Source organism: Phoenix dactylifera, chromosome 18 (assembly GCF_009389715.1).
Source record: "Phoenix dactylifera cultivar Barhee BC4 chromosome 18, palm_55x_up_171113_PBpolish2nd_filt_p, whole genome shotgun sequence".
Classification (NCBI taxonomy): domain Eukaryota; kingdom Viridiplantae; phylum Streptophyta; class Magnoliopsida; order Arecales; family Arecaceae; genus Phoenix; species Phoenix dactylifera.
In genome coordinates, this window is record NC_052409.1 from 6,601,447 (window position 1) to 6,621,134 (window position 19,688).

The 19,688-nt window shown below is 38.0% G+C and overlaps 2 protein-coding genes across 3 annotated transcripts; both read right to left on the bottom strand.

The window, feature by feature from the left end:
* Positions 1-1,237: 1,237 nt before the first annotated feature.
* LOC103710737 (mitogen-activated protein kinase 2-like) lies at positions 1,238-10,637 on the bottom strand. Its single transcript, XM_017843699.3, has 6 exons — positions 10,181-10,637; positions 7,853-7,982; positions 6,577-6,714; positions 3,548-3,880; positions 1,816-1,999; positions 1,238-1,742 (listed from the first exon to the last, which is right to left on the bottom strand). The coding sequence occupies exons 1-6, from the start codon at positions 10,339-10,341 to the stop codon at positions 1,570-1,572; spliced, it is 1,119 nt and encodes a 372-aa protein (XP_017699188.2). The 5' UTR covers positions 10,342-10,637; the 3' UTR covers positions 1,238-1,569.
* A 1,309-nt stretch (positions 10,638-11,946) lies between these two features.
* Positions 11,947-17,483, bottom strand: LOC103710738 (putative septum site-determining protein minD homolog, chloroplastic). 2 transcript variants are annotated; one of them, XM_039115540.1, is made up of 2 exons: positions 16,312-17,483; positions 11,947-12,109 (listed from the first exon to the last, which is right to left on the bottom strand). In XM_039115540.1, exon 1 carries the CDS (start codon positions 17,422-17,424, stop codon positions 16,441-16,443), a length of 984 nt encoding a protein of 327 aa, XP_038971468.1. In that variant the 5' UTR covers positions 17,425-17,483; the 3' UTR covers positions 11,947-12,109; positions 16,312-16,440. The 2 variants fall into 2 exon arrangements, with proteins under 2 accessions (XP_038971468.1, XP_038971467.1); XM_039115539.1 differs by having other exon boundaries at positions 16,308-17,483.
* Positions 17,484-19,688: the final 2,205 nt, after the last annotated feature.

The following is a 19,688-nucleotide window of genomic DNA, read 5'->3' on the forward strand; positions in this document are numbered from 1 at the left end:
TGATATTATTAGTTGGATGGGGTTTCACCTTCATTTTGATAGAAATGCTACATTAATATTGAACAAAGAAAGACTCTGCAATTGACAAAGAGATCCTAGGGGAGCAATACAATGTTGATACAGATATTGAGGTGACTAGTGCATTTAAGCTTCAGAGTTCATACTTTTCTTCAGGTGGTAATGGAAAAGCTTCGTAGTTCATACAAGAATGTGCAATCAAATATTCTGTTGCTCCTTGAAAGCCAGAATGGTATCAAATGTATAGGATGAAGTTTTATTATAGCATGTCCATTATCAAATTTGTTAGCTTCTCTTTATTTGAGAAAAAAATAATTTGTCAAAAATAACTTCTCTTTATTAATAGAAAAAACAAAGATAATGCATTAGCTTATATTGACAATAAAGGCCATATGAAGAGATTAAACAATCTGTTGCCACAAATTTATTCTATCTACTCCATCTGTATACAATGCAAACTCCAGGAGGGTTGTCTCAGGGCTACAACAGTGACTCAATCTTTTGATCATCATCCATGCGCATCACCTGTAACTCAAGTATTACCATGTAAAGTGAACTCCCAAAGGATCCACAAGCGTTTCCATGACTTTCTATCCCTCTTTTACGGATGATTATGATCCCATTTAACCAAACAAAAAGTTATGAAAAGAATAAATGCCATTACATTTTTATTATTTAAGTTATTTGAATTATTTGGCGTGATTGATGAAGATTAATTCTTGACAACGTATATATATCACTACAGGTTTTTGCGATCTCATCAACCAATAGTATGTCTAATGTTCTTTTCGTTTTCCTGTCAAATTGACTTGCACATCCACATTTTTTCTCTCCCCAAATATCATCTAGAACAACATTAATTGGAAGCTATTTGCCAATAAACAAGTTAATTTACAAAGATTCTGACTGCTGTACTGCAGGAGCTTCACCAAGGGAACTCACAATACTTGTACATTAAACTTTCCACAGCAGCAAGACGCAATGCAGACTTATTTCCTATGACTCTCTTCAAACACCAATTCCCAATTCGAAGTACTACATCTACGATAACATGGTATAAGCTGAAAGACTAATTAAGGAGAAAAGATGGCCAATATAAGACAGGATAATCCAAAAAACTTAATTATCTACTTCCCTGCCAATGATTTGAGGTAAATGAATAGAAGCTTCTAAAAGAGTTCAAAGATTACGGACTAATAACATTTCTAAACAGTGGCTGAAGCATATGGGCACCATAACATTTCCATGTAATTCTAACACAAAGAGCAACTGTTTCTCAAATAAATAGTCCAAAGCAAAGACCTGCATACAACATGGATTTCTTTTTGAAATATCGAGTCACCTTTGTTTTCTCATGCTCTGGCTCAACTTCAAACTCACAATACAACAGACTAGAAGTAGAATGGGTAGATGACTTAAGCTTCTACTGGCTTCAGGCCACTCACCCATACTGTTATATACTGGGCAGCAATTTTGATTCAAAGGGCAAAGCATAGTTACAAATACTATCAATTACCTTCAGCAATGTATAGCACATACACGAAAATTTCTCTAGTGCACTGGATCTGGATTAAATTTCAAAGTTTCCCTCCAGATGAGTTCTTTAATGTCTTCTTCAGTAAATGATGGCTGTTCAAAATCAAAACTGAACGGAGCCGGGCAGACAGGTTCATCATTAATATCATGATAAGATGCCAAATAAGGGTGACAGAGAGCAGCATCAACTGCAGGAAGACAATGGTTCAAAAATTTTATATGTTGCAAATTAGAACAGAAACCTTTAAAATATTGATATACCTGTAATTCTCTTGCTTGGATCAAACACTAGCATTCTCTCTAATAAATCAACAGCTCCACTAGACTTATCGGGAAACCTAGCCCGGAATGGTTGACTTGGGTATTGGGGGAGCTGCCTCACATACCTTCGGGCATTATCGCTTCGAAGAAACCCAAGGCTTGAGTCATCTGGTGAACCTATTAGCTTTTCAAAATGATAGAACACAATGTCATTTAATCTTATCCATCGCATCATTCTATATAATGCTAGAAGAATGCTTTCATATAATAATTTTGCGAGGTAGAAACGGCACACTGAAAATGAAATTTCTCAATCTAGAAACGGCACACTGAAAATGAAATTTTTCAATCTATTCAAGCCTTTTGCTTGGAGATAACACAAACACACAGAGAGAGAGAGAGAGAGAGTTAACTCTACACTAAAGATCTAGATACAGATGTGCAGTATGATGATTTGTAAGTGGAATTTAGGTAGTTGAGTTTTGCTGAGCTTTAAACCACATCTCTATTAGTTAGAGAGAAAAACCGAAGAACTAATTTAACCATAAAAATAGTATTTAATTTGTCACAACGTTTAACAATAGGAGCATGAATAAACCAAAATCATGATTGTTATCAACATAGAATTTCACTCTCATGAAACCGCAAAGAGAAATGCTTCCTAGATTGTGCCTCTTTTACTATAGTGTCATCAGTTCCCTGATATTATATTATAGACAACACCTCTCCATGCTTACAAACTTGTACTGATGTGGAGTAGCAAACTTGCACACAGATTTCAACTTATAAATGGATAATGGTTAACCATGGAAGCGTGCAACACACTGTATCATAGTTCATGGGAAAATATGCATATCAGGGCACTCTGGTTAGTCTGATAAACAGATTTCTCAATCTTGTTCCAAGAGCATATATTTCTTTTTTCAAATTTCAATTCAAGATAGGTCAGATGCTGTCAGCAGAACCACTAGAAAATAAACAGTCAATAAGGTTACTTGTAGAAATACAATTTCAGACATGATATCTTACTTTAACAATATTTTTAGATATATCAATGTATATCAGACATGATATATTATTTTAACAACATTTTTAGATATACCAATGCCGACACAAAAATGCAATAATCAAGAAGTCAGTCCATTAAACCAACCAAGTTTGCCACATTGAACAGGGAAAAAATCAGATGCAGTGTATACGATATCTATCAATCAGTAAATCTGACTGAAAATTATGTACTGATAAGTAGACGTGACACAGATAATACTTAAAGGTATCACATATTGCCAACATGCTCTTTGAACTTGCCAATACTTGAAATTTAAACATATAAATCCCTTTTATGCTCATAGATTCTGAATAAAAATGGATGGATGTCCAAGATGCTGGCCAGAGGTCTGCTTTTGATTGGTGACCTGTAGTTTATGATGCACTGACATGGCTTCCCTAATGTAATATAAATGCATCTTCATTGGAATAGTAAAAAGTTATAAATAGAAAAAATAGAACAAAACAATGAAGAACTTAACCTAACAATTATGGTGGGGGAGGGAAAGAAGACCGTCTAGTTGCTGAAGTACCAAAGGAAAAACATCATTGTTGAGCAATATGTATACCAAGTTGCCATAAGATTGAATGAATTGATAAACGTCATTATTGTTCAGCTGGAAATTCATCTAAGAGTAACAACCATAGAAACTGGTTTATGCATAGAAATATCTCAAGATCATACCTCAGTTATCAGCCTTAGCTGATGAACATAGTCTTTTCCAGGAAATAGTGGCTCTCGGGTCATGATTTCACCAAGTATGCATCCTACTGACCAAATATCAATTGCTGCAGTGTACTCTGAACAATTAAGAAGCAACTCAGGTGCCCGATACCAACGAGTGACAACATACTCCGTCATAAAGTCTGTTTCAGAAGTTGTCCTCGCCAGTCCAAAATCTCCTATTTTAAGGTCACAATTTGCATTTACGAGCAAATTGCTAGGCTTAAGGTCTCGGTGCAAGACATGTGCTGAATGCACATATTTCAGCCCACGAAGTAACTGATAAAGGAAAAACTGCCAAGTGCATTGCATTCGAAAATCATGCATGATCAGATTGCAAGACAGTAAAAGATAACTGATGCTTATATTCTAGAGAGTATTATCATGCAGCAAGATCACAATGCCCTAAATCACTTAAATTACCAGCCAAAAATATTACAAAAGGCTTCAATGAATAGCAAATAGAATAGCAACATCACCCCTAACACCACCATAAAACCACAAATAGGTAATAGATGATATCAATTATCTTATGGATATATAAATAAAAGCTTCAGGAAGAGCCTGGCAGTCCTGACTGTGGCAACAAGCTCTGCTAACCTCATTGAAAGCTCTACAACCACGATAAATAATTCATTTTTTACCTCTCAGACTTATGGTTACCACACACTCTAGATATCTAAACTTGATCGACTAAGGTAAAAAATGTTGACAATGTAGGACAAGAATAGAACAAATGAACGTGTTCATTCTTGATTGAATTCACAAATGCAACAAGTTGCAATTTAACAAAAGTTCCAAAAAAGAAATCATGAGAATGGTGGATGAGGAGGGGAAAAAAGAAAAGCAACAAAACATGAGAAAGCAAGTTATTAAAAAAAAGGAAAAAGGAAAGCATGCACATTTTATAAATTCCAGAAACAGCTCACATGCAGTTCAGATGCAACACAGATTCCAGAAAAAAACTTGTGTTTACTTTGTCTATAGAAATAATTCGATGAAAAAGTCAGAGCATGGAAGCAGGTGGATAAATTTAAAAAAGCAAGGTGATTGGAATGGGAAAACAGCAGTCATAACAAAGACTGTTATGTTAAACAGGAAACAATGAAGATTTTGAGATTTGAAACAGTTACAAAAAGGAGAATAAAAATAAGGATCAGCCTTGCTGCAGAATCATCAAAATTGACTATAGCATAGAATCTGAAGAGGATGAGATGATAGAATAATGGACATGATACTCACAGAAGTTGTTAAACAAGAACAACGCTGGATTAACAGTGTTATGAGAGAAACATACATGAGGGAGGGAAGAGAAAATCTACTAGATTAAAACAATCAAAGGAACTCTTGAAGGAATGAAAAGAAATAAGACTGGAATCAGATCCACCAACATATAAAAAATATCTGAGTAAATTTGATTGGCTTGGCTTATTTAATCAGGTCTTAAGGGAAAAGGAAAATAGAATACAAAAGTATATGTTCCTAACAGAGAATCAAACTTATGATTCATACTATAAGCAACTTCTACTGTAATAAAATAAAGATTCAGACTTGTAACAAGGACCACAGAAAATAAATTTAGCATCATGCAAGAAAAAGGCAAATGATTTAGGTGAATCTTTTATTCAGATATTAGAAAAAAAACAAAGTAAACAGGAATTATTTACACAGACTTCATTGATTCAAAAAGAAATCTGAAAACAGGAGTATTCAAGGACATCTGGAGGGTCTTTATGTTGTAGCCTTCTTCCAAAGAGCAACGAATACAGTTCCAAGCATGTGAAAGGACATTCCTAATGCTTGTTGTGCTTTATAAGATATCTTGTAACCCAAGCATACATCTTGGACCTCTTGAAGGGTACCAGACATCTAAACCTAACCATTCTGCACATTTTGCCTCCTTTGAAATAATGCAAGCAATACCTGCATTTTAACTTCATCCTGCATGCATTCCGAATCCTTTGGAATGCCTCCATATCAAATTTATGTCGCCAATTCTATACAAAGAAAGGATCGATGAAAATTTGAAAAATAAAATCAATAATATGGTTAAATTTTATATTTGAATAACATAATCGTTATGACATATAATAATATCAAAATTAATTGCTAAAACTATAAATATTTAATTGTAAAATTATTCTTTGATGAATTGCTCCTAATTTATAATTTAAAACAATCATGTTTATTTAAAAGAGACAAGCACACAAATTTACTCAATTTTATCACCAAGAAATAGTGATGTTTTTAGCAAGAAGTAAAAGGTGTCTCATTGCATGAGGCTAGGGTCCAGAGAGGGTCAGATGTACGCAACATTATTCTCGCATGTGGAGAGGTTGCTTTTGCATTTTGGACCTATGATGTCCAGGTCACAGTAGAGCAACCTTACTGTTGCACCAAGACCCACCCTCTATTTTGAGCAAGAAGTAGTGACAATAATTATCCAACAGAGAAGTAAGTTTAGACCATGGATTTGGTGGACCATCCAGAAATCCAAGAAAAGCGTCAATGTTCAATAACACTTGGATGGCTTTATCTTGGATTATTTAAAAAATCTTTTTTTTTTTGGAAAAGGTTTTGAAAAACTCTATCTTCCCTATATGGTTTGATATGGATTTGTTAAAGATGCCCTAAAGCAAAAATTGGTTGGACATTGAGTGAGGTGAAAATTGGGGTAGGAGGATTTCTTCATGATAATTGGATCGGTTAGAATCAACTAATAGCAAGTGAGTCTAGAACTGTTAGGGCACTTAAATTGTGTCTGGGCAATTGTATGAACTTGTGCAGAAGACCAATATGGACATGTAAAAGCTATAGATAATAGGCTTCCAGTAACCTAAAGACATGGTACACAAAATTAATTTCCGCTTAAATCATGATATACGAACATTACGAAACAAGAAAAATAAGAAACAAGTCCAACTATGCATTTATGGAACTACTTCTTAAGTATGCAAGAATAAATACCAGAGAGATTGCAAGCGCCAAACCTGGCAATGGTCATCAGTCAATGGCTGGTCGGAGCGAATTATCTGATGAAGATCAGTATCCATTAATTCATAAACAATATAGACATCATTGAAGTTTTCCCTTTTTGGAGGGCGTATGATATCCTTTATTGCAATAACCTGTGACCAATAATTAATCAAGTTGTCAAAGATGTATGGATTCTATAAAGGGGAGCTAGCACATAAACAAATAATTCCAACAATAACGCAAGGATAATAGTTGTTCAAGGAATACAAAGAAATCATGAATAAAGAGAAACCCCTCGTACAAAAATATTTTAGAAACAGTAAGTGTAAAAGAACCATTAAATCAGTAAGATGGATGTCAAACCAGATCAAACTCATTACACTGCACAGGGGGCACGAGTATATCTAACATATATTCCAAACTACAGCAGTACAAACCTAGGAAAATTAGTATAACTGAAGAAGAAGATGAAATATCTGCAGTGAAACCATAAATTCTGGATGGCTAGAAATTCTTCAAAAGATCACCTCCAACAGAAACTTGCTGAATAGATTGTAGCAGGACTAATAAAAGCTATATAGTTTCTATTGTTTTAACAATGATAACCTTATAGAACTCTAATTTACAGAAATCTACCCTTGCAAGAGTGTCTACAGTTATGCTAGCAGTTGTTTGAACAAAGAAACATGGAGACAGCTAAGGACCTTAATACATGGCTACTTCAAAATAACATAGCCAAAAAGAATGATCATGTTCAAAAGGAGCAGCATAACATAGAGGTATTCTTAACTACCAGCAGAAAAAATATGACATATTACCACATATTACCACAGAGGAGCATCTTTACAGGACTCCTATCCCCGCATTGGCAAGCAGTATGCAAAATCATAGAAGTGACTATCCAACAATTTCTATGCAGATGCTTCAGCACTGCATAAGCATTTAATTAACAAATAATACAGGCAGGGTGTTTTCTCTCATGGTATTATTTTACAATTTTATGCTATGATGAAATAGTTTCCTTGGAAGAGGAGAAATCAACAGTTTCAATGCCTAATGCTTGTTATCTAAAAGCTTGATGCAGTCAAGCAACTTTGCGAAGTCTTTGTTAATGAATCCTTACCTCATAACCCTGTGATACTGGTAACAAAGACAATAATTGAAAAATGATGTTGAGGAAGAATTTACAACTGATAAAACTGCTACTAATCAAATAGATAGCATGATTCAAAAGGATCAGTTGGATGCTAAAAGATGTTACATTGACTACAACCAGTAAGTTGAACTCACATTTTCATGATTCATGTGACGAAGAAGCTTTATTTCTCTTAAAGTTCGTTTGGCATCAATTCGGTTATCAAATGAATTGCCAATCTTCTTAATAGCAACCTCTTCGCCTGTCTGTGAATTCACAGCAGCACTGCAGGACAAGGAGAAAAAAAGGTGATTCAGTCTACAGAGTATTAACCATTAGTTCTAAGGATCAAACTGTTAAAGATAAATTCTTCAGTGTAGTGGATATAACGGGAAACAATTCTTGAGTAATGAAATTACTTACAAATAGGAGTTGTTTAAACAAGGAAATCTCTTATGAGAGACATTAAACAAGAAAGAAAGGCTCAAGTGGAAAAGAAGGAAAGAGTAATATAAACAAGAAATGCTCTACGTACTCCATGAGAGGCCATCATACTTTCCCGCCCAGAAATGAAGGCCACTGCTTTTAGACTTCATGAGGCTATGTACATCTATGACTAGAAAGCATACAACAACAAGAGAATGTGTCCCTACCTGAGCCCCCTTCGATATTGGAGAGCGCTGCCCGTGGAGCCATTGCAGATGAACGTGTACTCAGAAGAGATTGCTCTCCAAAACCCAACTTGTCCAATTTGGGCTAAGCCCTCTAGCAGCTAGCAACTGTTGGCGAACCCTCTAGCATAGAAAGGTCACAAGCCTTCTTGGGTCTAATTTAAGAAAAATGTTCGAGATCTTTCTCTGAGGACACCAGAGGACAACTTCCTATAACCTTGTTACACAGTCTATAACTAGCTAGACTAGTCCTGACCTTGAGGAAGGCAGACTGAGAGGACTCAACAACCAAATGCAGCACCAGGGCCAGAAGTTGTGCTGAAAATCTTGGAGACACCCTTAAGGAGTCTCATAAGCCTATATTCTGAAACTAAAACAGCAGCATCTTCTTTCTTAGGAATGAGGACCATTTTCCATGAGGGTGAAATGCGACAAACCCTGGCCCCTAGAAGAAAGACTGAGAGGAGCTCACAAATGTTCTTATTGACAAAACCCTGGTAGAAGAATAACAGGAACTAACTGGCACAAAGATCTGTCCCTCTAAAATCCAAGCTGCAGACCTCAGCACATCAAGAAACATCTAATCCAAAGCATAGGGCGATAGCGAAGATTGCGAGTAAAGGAGGGAGGACTTACGAAGATCTCTATCCAATGAGACTGATTTTCCCTCGTGATCGACATTCCAAATGGTGCTGAAGTGCCTCATGGTGTTTGTGATTTTACCAAAGCAAATAGTGCTGAGGTCCCCTTTACAAAGCTACAAGACCCTAGATCACTCTCTCCAGAGTGTTTCCTCCAACTTCAGGCATTTGCTGTGGATATAATTTTGCATCTATATGACTGGCCTGCTCAGCCTTCTAGAGCACTCTGGTCTCTTTAATGTATCCTCGTTTCTTTTTGAAGAGTCTAGTTTTGATGATATTTCAAACCTCTCTTTTTCAATCATTTAGCCATTTCTAGAGACATCTAAAGTAATCATTAAAACAAAGAACACTGATTGAACTTGAGAAGGACTGAGTTCCAGAAGTCCCTAACTAAAGGTGAAACCCTCCACCTAACACCAAAACTTCTCAAAAGAAACTGCTTCATCTCCCTCATGATGAAACCACAACTTCACAAAACCAATCATTGAGCTCATGGATAGGTTTAGGCAGCAATCTAGAGGACCCCTAGGAACTTGGATTTCCAATTCAAAGAGCTGAGGGCATGATCAAGACATGATGAATCCCCTACCTTCTAATAGCAGGTCCACCAAATCGAGCTCTCTGATTGCAATCCCAAACTCATCCGCATCACACCTATAACTTCGCCTGAAGTAAACCTTGTGAAGTTGAAGTCACCTGTGGCAACCAAGACAAGGAGAGGCCTGCCTCGTGGCCCTTAACTTAACTCATACCGGAGTAGAAGCTGAAGAATTCTACCAAGTTGTCCCCCCCCCCACACACACACAAAAAAAGTCATTGATCATCACGGGAAAAACACCAGAGGACGCTAGTAAACTCTTCTTGGGATTATTTTTCTAAAATTTCTGGACAACACCCAAGCGTTTGTGAACAAATAAAAAAGTGATTGTTTTTTTTTTCTCTTCCTTTTACTTCAGTTAAATGACCAATAATCCACAAAAAGAAAAGAAGCCTATGTAAGGAAAGAATTAATTCCCCAGTACAGAATCTTAATTGATATCCGAATCAGAATCAGTACAAAAACCTAAACTTGATGTGCATGCCAGAAAGAAAAGATTTTGAGATGCAAATACAAGTTAATTAATCGATTAATCGAAGGAGGATTGCAAGCGAGATGAAATCGTCTCACCAAATAATGCCGTAGGCCCCACGACCGACGGGCCGAATCGGCGGGACGTACTTGGCAGTGACCTCGAAGATGTTGCCGTACACATTGTACTGCACGTAACGGCCGCCGTGGGTGGGCACGCCCTTGATGTGCCCCTCCCCGGAGCCAGACCCCACCTCCATCTTCCCCGTCGCCACCAACCTCTTCGCTTCTCTCTCTTTCTGCTCTCTTTGTCTCTCTCTCGTGCGCGCGCTCTCTCTCTCTCTCTGGGTTTTGGGCTCCAGAAAGGGGGTCAGGAGGAGCAGGAGGAGGTCATGGGGAGGAGGAGAAGGCGCTGGGTCTGAGGGAAAAGATGGGAGGAAAAGAGGGGAGAGGAGAAAAAGGCGAGGGCTTGGGAGGTGGAAGCCCGTGAAAAGAGAGCTGGGGTTCCATCGATCCACGTCTCTTTTTCTCTTCCATCGCTCTCGCTGCTCTTCTACCTCTTCTTCTACTACTTTTCGGTATTCAAAGTCTACACATATAGTTTCCCCCTTTTGCGCGTTGGACTGGGATGGGAACGGGATCCGACCCCACGAGAAAGCGGAAACGCAGAATAAGAAGGGAGGTAAACGTGGCAGTCCGTGGAATCGTCAGCCCCTACGGCGGCTCTCGTGGGAGAGGCCTCGTCAGCATTACCCAAAAACTTATCTCGTTATCTACCCAAAAATTAAAAATAATTTATATAAATAATTTATGTAGCTTAAAAAGATTAAAAAAATGCTGCAAGATTTTTTTTCTTCTTTCTTGCACCAAAAGTTTCTGTGCTTGTCGCAAATAATAATGATCGGTAGAAAAGTCTAAATCTGGATTGTTGAGAATCTTTTTCGAGCTTAAAAAAATTATTTTTTATTTATAAATAAATAATATTGTGAGGACCCACCAAACACACCAAAATATTTTCGGCGCCACATGTGTAAAACTTGGACACTATAAATTTTAAATAGATTTAACTCAAAGCTCAATTAAAAAAATATATAATTTAGACTCGAAGTTTGATTTATGGTTAACGCTATTTCTCATAAATGCAAATTGGTAAAGCACATTAGAGAAGGTTGATTTAAAATAATAATATTATTTTTTCTTTTTTTTTGTGATCAGCAATTTTTATTTGTCCAGAAATATTTTTTCTTAGCAGAAATATCTTATTTTGGATTTTACTGAACCATCAAATTTCTACTATGTGTATTTATAAAAATAATTTTATAATTTTCATCACTTTATAGCTTACTTTGTTCCTCAATTATCACTAGGCTAGTGGCATAATTATTCTATAAATCCTAAATATGAAGCCTCTTTACTATAAAATCCAAATGCTGATAAGATTTTTTTTTTACAAAATCTCCTATATTTTTTTACCAAAAAATAAAATAATTTTTTTTTTTCAAATCTGCTATGGAAGCCAACCCATATGCCCATTGAGACAAGTGGATCCAATACATGAAAGCGAATATAAATGCTGCTAAATAAAATATGGAAACTGCATATGCCCTCAAAATGAAATATTGCAAGCTTTATAAAGTCAAGAGAAGCAACTAAAGTGTTTGATATTTGAATACTGTAAATCTTGCTCAAAAACTTTAATATTTTTTTTAAATATTTTGTTATTTGGTTTGGATTTCAGACAGTTAAAAAGTTCAAATTAAAAGCTTAGGATGAATCCACAAATATATAAAACCAATTTATATCCCCTTCAACTGCTGATAACCCGATCCAAAATCCGCACCCGACAACCCGAACCAAACCTGATCTGCAGACTTGGCCCATGCAACCCGACCGGACTTCTTGATTTGAACAAGGGCAGTAGAGCCCTCCTCTTTTCATTGATCTCCTCTCCGCCCTAGTCTACCGCCTCCCACAGGCCTTCCGGCAATCGTCGCCAACGACAAACTCCTCCGCCATGTGGCTATGACTCTGATGTAGAAGTAAAAAGTGATGATGAGAGGTCAGTTTTAACTCATCTAAAGTAAGATGAAATGCTGGAGCTTTTAATTAAGTATGAATTTTCTTTTCTTGTTAGTTTTGGTTAAAAGTTGTGATTACACTTCCAAGTGTAAGGTTCTCACCTGTTGGAAATTCTGAATGATAAATTTTTAATTATATGAAACCTACATAGTAGAAGTCTGAAAGGGTTGCCATTAGTGTGAGTGGGGGTCATAAAATTTCTTGAAACTTTGATGGATTGTGCCTTTATTCTTGAAACTAATCCCATATATGTGGAAGAAGATCTTGTTAGGCACTAAGGTATGTGAATATCAATTTACAGTTACCAAATTTTCTCAACCATAGCATAGATGCTACTAGGATTTTAGTATAGTGCAATGGATCAAATAACTTTCTTTAAGTAGCGTATTAGGCTTTTCTGATCATAAATTTATAACTTTTGACCCTAACACTTCCCCTTTTCCACCCATACGAAAAGAAAAGATAGATGCTATTTTCGATAAACAGATAATATCTACTACTGAAATAAGAGCTCACCATTTTCTAGTCCGATGGAGAGACCGTCTAGATTCCGATAGCACGTAGATTACTCGTGATGAGCTACAACAGATTGATTCAGACATATTGAAGTACTACCAGAGCCGCCTACAGTCTCACTCGACTGAGTCGAGTTTCTCCCACCTCAGAAGAGTTGGTGCGCACACCAGTTACAGATCATCAATCAGACATGTGTATAGTCACAAGCACGGAAGGGCAGCCCACCCAGTGACACTTTAGCTGGGTGACATATTATGAGAGAGAGAGAGAGAGAGAGAGAGAGAGAGAGAGAGAGATTTTTATGTTTTATTTGTTGGGTACTTTCGTCTTTTCTATAGGGATATTTTGGTTTGTCTTTTCTTTTTAGTCTTTACCTATATAAACGCTTGTAAGACTGATTAATTTTGAGAGCTTCCTCATATTTTCTTTTGTTGGTGGATTCCGACACCCTGTTGGTGGATTCCGCGGGTTTAGTTACCATTGTTCGGTGGATTTCGGACGCCCTATTGGTAGATTCCTAGTATTTGCATTGTCTAGGACATTCTTCTGCATCAAAAGCTACAAGAGTTTAATTGCATTATGAAGGGCAAGTTTTAAAAGAGCAATATTGTCACAACCATTCTGTGGGTTAAACCATCTACACTGATTACAAATCCAAGCTCAAAAAAGGTTACATGCAGCAAAATGATCCCAGGTGAATTCATACACAAGTTCAATGCAGCAGGATGAACCCAACAAATAGGGGAGAATCAAGTTCATAAACCTATGAGGAACTCCCTTCCTAAGAGCAACATAAAGGATATTAATCTCTTATTCAATAGGTTGAATCTCATGATATTGAGTAACAAAGATTTTTCTTCAGCCACCTTAATGTCAAAGTCATGCACTTCTCAAAGCCTGCATTTTGCTAGAGTTTTTCCTTTTGTTTGTATCGAAGTTCCTTAGCTTTTCACATCATGGAGTTCATCAGATTAGAAATAAAGGATTTTGCTATGACACTGGAAATTATCTTCTGATTTCTAAGCAGACTTAAAAAGTTTATACATATCCGTAAATAGTTTAGGGCATGATATGGTTTAAAATAATTTTTGGGTACTAAGTCAGTAATGCTCATAGCAAGAAGATCATTGGTTTTTATGCCAAATTTATGATGATTTATCTACCTAGGTTGATGTTAAAAATTTATGGCAAATCAGTCAACAATAAAGAACGATGTTCAGTTCAAGGTGCCTTGCAAATGCCCTCAAGAGTAAAAATTGAGATTTGGCACTCCATCCCCATGAATTAATTTTTGGCTTGCCTAAGATTGTCGGAGTTTCAATTTTACGAACATCTGTTGTTTTGTGTATCTGACCAGTATGCAAACACGAATGGGCTATCTACTGTCATTGACCACTTTTGGTTCGGGTTTCTTCTACAAGTTCAAACTACAAGAAGGAACTCGAATTTTAATTCTTGGAGGGACCATACTTCTTTGAACCTTTTCTTATGTCTTTATCCCTGCATTATGTTAGAAAAAAAAAAACTTGTCCAGCCTTATAAAGATATAAAGGATTCTAGAAGTTGAATCCTTTGGCTTTTGATTAAAAAACATTTTCACATGCATGCAAATCAAGCAAGCTGAGATGCATCATGACAAGCTAGTTTGAGGCACCAGTTTGGGTGCCGATGCACTTAAAACACATTCACCTTGAAATTATTTCAAATTTCACTTTTGAAATCTTTCTATTGTTCGAGTCTTATTTGCTCTTGAAGATTTAACAGTCAGTACATTATGGTATTATCCTTCAAGGATCATCATAATATTCACCCATTTGTTTCCTTCTTACAGTCATTGGTTGATGTTGTGACAATTTGGCTTTTGGGAGAGATGTAATATTGAATGAGAATTGTTAATCAGTGTTTGAAAAAGTACTCCATGCTGCTGCATGGGCAAATGCAGTGCTCTAGTTGTTATGGAAATGCACAGTAGGAGCCTAGGCTGCCTGAAATAATCCTTGGAACCTACATATGCAGTTTGGGTTGGGCCAAGTGCATAGCTTGTGCAGGACAGTTTGGGATAGGTGAGTCAAGCGAAACAAGAGTGTTCAATCCTGCTCAAGTAGCTCCTCAATCAAAAGTTGAAGCTCTGGTTTGCTTTAAACTTGGGAAGAAGGGAGGAGATTTCAGGGCTATGGAACAACTACAGATAACAAGAAGAAGCAGAAATAGCAGACATCAGAGCCTAGTTTTTTTCCCTTCTTGTATCCTCCTCCGCCTTCTCCACTTCTTATCTCCTCTTCCTCCACCTGCTCCTCCTCCTCCTCCTCCTCGAACTGCATAAGCGCCCTCTTACCAGCTAGGTGCTCAGGGTTCCCTGGCTGCTTTTATACTACAGCCACTTCTCCGAACTTTTGGTTATATACCAGCTAAACTCACAAACCAGAAGACATAAAAGAGAACCTTCTCTTCACCTCTCATCTCAATCTTAATGGAAAATATTCTTTACTTGTTCTTACATGAGTACAGGTGAGACTTGCTCTAGACCATTTCACATATCGTGCAATGGTTAGGGAGGCAAGACAAAGGTTCTTTGTATCTTAAGGATGGACTACCAAAGCTTAATGTACTCAAAGTCCTTGGTACTTGTCTGATCAATCACACTGTTCAATAGTTCACTTTTTTTTTTCGTCAAGGGATTGTTAAATTTATCCTAATGAGATAGTTTATAACATGTCACAAACATAATACTTTTTTTCCTTATATCGCAATTAGGTTTGTATGCCAATGCATAAACTTTAAACATGGCTTTGGAATTATTAGCAGATAAATAAACAATAGAATCAGTAATAAGATGTATATTACTTCAAAAAGTGCTTCTAGACACATACAATTAGAGCACATGAAAAGGAAACTACTATGTCACAATTGATTTGTTCTATCTAAATCTTCAATCAAACCTGAGACAAACTAAATACCTTAATCCACATGAAAAGGAAAATCATACAATCCACCATCCGGAAAATGAAATTCTCTTCCGATTGGAACCATATAAACAAGTTATCTATATATAATCATACATGACGCACTGCAATTAAAGTAATACTGCATGTTGAAGATTAAAGCATTTCGGCAAACATAACTTTGCAAATAACATTTTGTATATGTGTTTCTTTAGTGCCAATAGAACACATGCGCTCAAAAAGAAGAAAAATTTCAATGATTCGATGTGAAATGGAACTCCATGCTACAATGAGATACTTTCTTCATTGCTCCCCCCCTTTTTCAAGATAGTACAATAGGATGCTCAAATTGATAGGCTTTACCACATAAAAAACCCATGACAATAAAATCATCAATCTTAGAACTACATAAGAAGATCCATTTCCATTAATAAAAGGGAGATTAAGTATGGTTTGTCTTAAAAGTAAAATATAAAATCAACACATCAGGGGGAAGAAAACCATCCTTTTCAATCATTTGATTACACTACACTATGATGAATTACCAAAAACTGTAACAAGAACCAAAAAACCACAAGACTATTGGCATTAGAATTTTAGCGCAAAATACAAACCCGCTTTAGATTTCAAACAAAGAATCAGATCACCTTGAATAGTTAAAATTAGAAAAAGACAAGTAGTCATCCTACCTACCAACTGTGCACTATCATGCTTGCTCACCATATCTGCAATCTGACCGTCCCCCGTGGCTTGCATCAAATCAACCCTGATCCAGAATCCTCTGCTCCCAAATGATAGAAGTCTGGAAAACTTTAAAACCTTTTACCCTCCAAAGAAGGAAAAGAAGCCCTTTTTCTTGGGCTCCTCCTCGACCATCACTGCAGTCATGGTATCCTGCTCGACCAGCCTCCACGCAGCCTGCTCGAATGCCCGCCCAGCCACCGTTGGAGGCTTGTTAAGAACAAGAGGATATCCTCGATTCGTGCTCTTAATCACCTCTGAGTCCTCTGTAATGACCCCAAGCAGTGCAAGGCCGAGCATTTCCTGCACGTCGAGCACCGACATCATGTCCTTCCCTCTCATAAGATCAGTGCGGACCCTGTTAACGACCATCTTGATGTCCCGAATGCCGTCGCACTCGAGGAGGCCAGTGACCCGGTCGGCGTCGCGAAGGGCGGTGATGTCAGGGGTGGTCACGAGCACGGCCTCACTGGCAGGGGCGATGGCGGTGATGAATCCGGCGTCGATGCCAGCAGGGAAGTCGATAAGGACCAAGTGAGGGGCGCCCGAAGCGCGCGAGCGGAGGGCGTCGACGACCCAAGTGAGGGCCTTGGCGCCGAAGCCGAGGGGGAACATAGAGCGGGGCTTGGAGATGCAGAGGAGCTCGAGGGAGGGGTAGCGGCGGTCGCGGACGAGGGGCTGGTCGAGGCGGCAGTCGCCGTTGAGGACCTCGACGGCCGTGTAGTGGACGCGGTTCCCGAGGCCGAGGAGGAGGTCGAGGTTGCGGAGGCCGGCGTCGGCGTCGACGGCGACGACAGAGAACCCGAAGCGGGCGAGGGAGATGCCGACGTTGGCGGCGGTGGTGGTCTTGCCGACGCCTTCCTTGCCGGAGGTGACCACCACCACGCGGGGGGTCTCGCCGGCGAGCTGGGGCATGCGGTTCCACTGGAAGGTGGCGGAGACGGCGGCTCCGGGAGTCCTGCGGCGGCGGGCGCCTGAGGCTTCGGGGCCGAGGAGGACGGGAGAAGGGAGGATTGAGTGGAGGGAGGAGACGGCGCGGGGGATCGAGGGAAGAGGAGAAGCCATGGCCGCTGAGAGTGCGACGAACGAAGGGACGGAGAGGGGGACTTGATTTGGGGCGAGAGCGAAGCTAGAAATGGACCGGATTTCGGAACTCGGGCCGAATCCAGAGTTTCGGCGAATCATTTGCCGGTCTTAATCTACTTGTATATAAATATATATATATAGCCAAATGAGGTTTTATATGTGAAAATCATCCAAGCCAAAATTTTTGAGAACCACAAATGCCCAAAGCAATACGTCCAAGATACTATTATACTAACTATTAAATCATTTTACCAACTTAAGTTTAAATTAATTTATCATTCAATAATATTGATTACAAATAATAAGCATAAGATGGTTCTACAAAATATTTATTTTTTTTAGAATAAACAAAAAGTTCCAATACTAAGTTCAGTTTTAGTTCTCATAAATCTATCCAAGTTCAACATACAACACATAAGAATTTTAGACCTATCATGTTGGAGGAATCTCGATAGGCACTATAAATAAAGAAAAAAAAACAAAAACTCATTATATTATAGAGATATACTATCTCATTTTTTTCTTATTTAGTATATAAGCCTCCAAATTGATTCGAGACCTAGATTAAAGCACATGTGTCACGCATACAGAATTTTAGTTGATTTTAGTAGCTAATATGAGGTGCTTACTTAGATACAAATTTTATATCTCATGCATTTAAACATGAAATTTCTTATGTCAAGATATAAGTAATATTTGGCTATAGAGGAGGGAGGGTGTCATCTAAGTTTTCTAGAAATTTTACCATCTAACACAGACTCTTTTAACGACAATTCAGGATACATGTTTTATTGTGTATCTTTCTATTATTGCGTCAAACAGCTCAGACTCAAGACTATTGGCAAAGCTGACGAGCTTAATCAAAAAAAACTTATGTTTAATATTTAACTTTTGTATTATATATAAGGCTGTAAATAGGTTGGGTCGATCCGTGATCTGATCCGTCCGACCCGATCTGCGTAGATCCGATCCGATCCGAATTTTAAGACCTGCAGGTCCAAGTTGGATTCTAAAATTGGATCCGAATCATTTTCAGAAACGGGTTTAGATTTACCGAACGGACCCAATCCAACTCGAATGGATCCGAAGAGAGAGAAAGGAGAAAAACAAAAAAGAATTTTTTTTTTTTTGTGCGTGTATGTTTGTAGATTGTGTTATTGGTCATTTTTAAGTTAATTTATGGCGGATTTTCAAGGCATGAGGGGAAAAGCCCTAAGGGGACTAGGGTTCAAGTGTGGAAGAATAGCAATAAGCATAGGTTCACGGAATCCAAAGAAACCTCGGCTTGTCTGGATTCTCTCTCGATCTATTACACTGTTGATACCTCTGGTGTCTCGGCAGCTGGTTTTTTTTTTTCCTTCTGTTTTTTTGTTTTTGTTTCTTTTAACTTTTGTAGGGAGAAAGTGAGGGAACACTGAACAAAATTTGGGTCATGTGCCAGTTTTCTGCAATGGAATTGGATTTTGGAAGAAGGTCTGGGATTTTTTTTTGTCCTCGTGAGAGGGGAGCTGTGATATGAAATTTGGCCCGTAGACTACTTAGTAAGTCATGGGTCATCTGACTAGAGGTCAATCGCAAGTCTGTCAAAGTCATGGGTCACCCAACACCCCATAATTATGATATGATCAAATCAGATTTGCTCAAAATCACTTCCAAAAGCACAATAAATTGGACCGTTCCGGTTCCGAACCTAACACTAACTCGGATCTGATTCGGACCCAATTCGATCCGATCCAATCTTCAACCGGATCGGATCTGAGTCCAAAATTAAAATCCAAACAAAAAATCGGAACGGATCGGAATCACTCAGGATCTGATCCGATCTATTGCACCCTTAATTGTATAGTTGTATAGATGCATAGAAATTATTAGGTGCTCAGTTTAAATTAAAAATTACTAAACCGAATCGAATCTGCCGGTGTAGCTCGAACCGAGCCGATCCGATCTCCAACCAAATTGATTCTTCAATGAAAAACGGTTCCGACCGAGCCGAAATCAGACTAGAATTGATTCTCCAATAAAAAACAGTTCCGACCGATTCGCACCGATTTTGGAGCCTGGTGTGCCCCAATTCATAAATCGGCACTCTAGGTTTGGTATCAGTTCGGCACGATTTGAATCGATACCGGAACGGCTTGCTTCCACGAATCTTGGTTTAAACCAATATCCGTAATAACCACATGCGTTTTTTCACCAAGAAAATAATAATAAAAAAAATACCGACGTAAATGAGATCTCCCTCC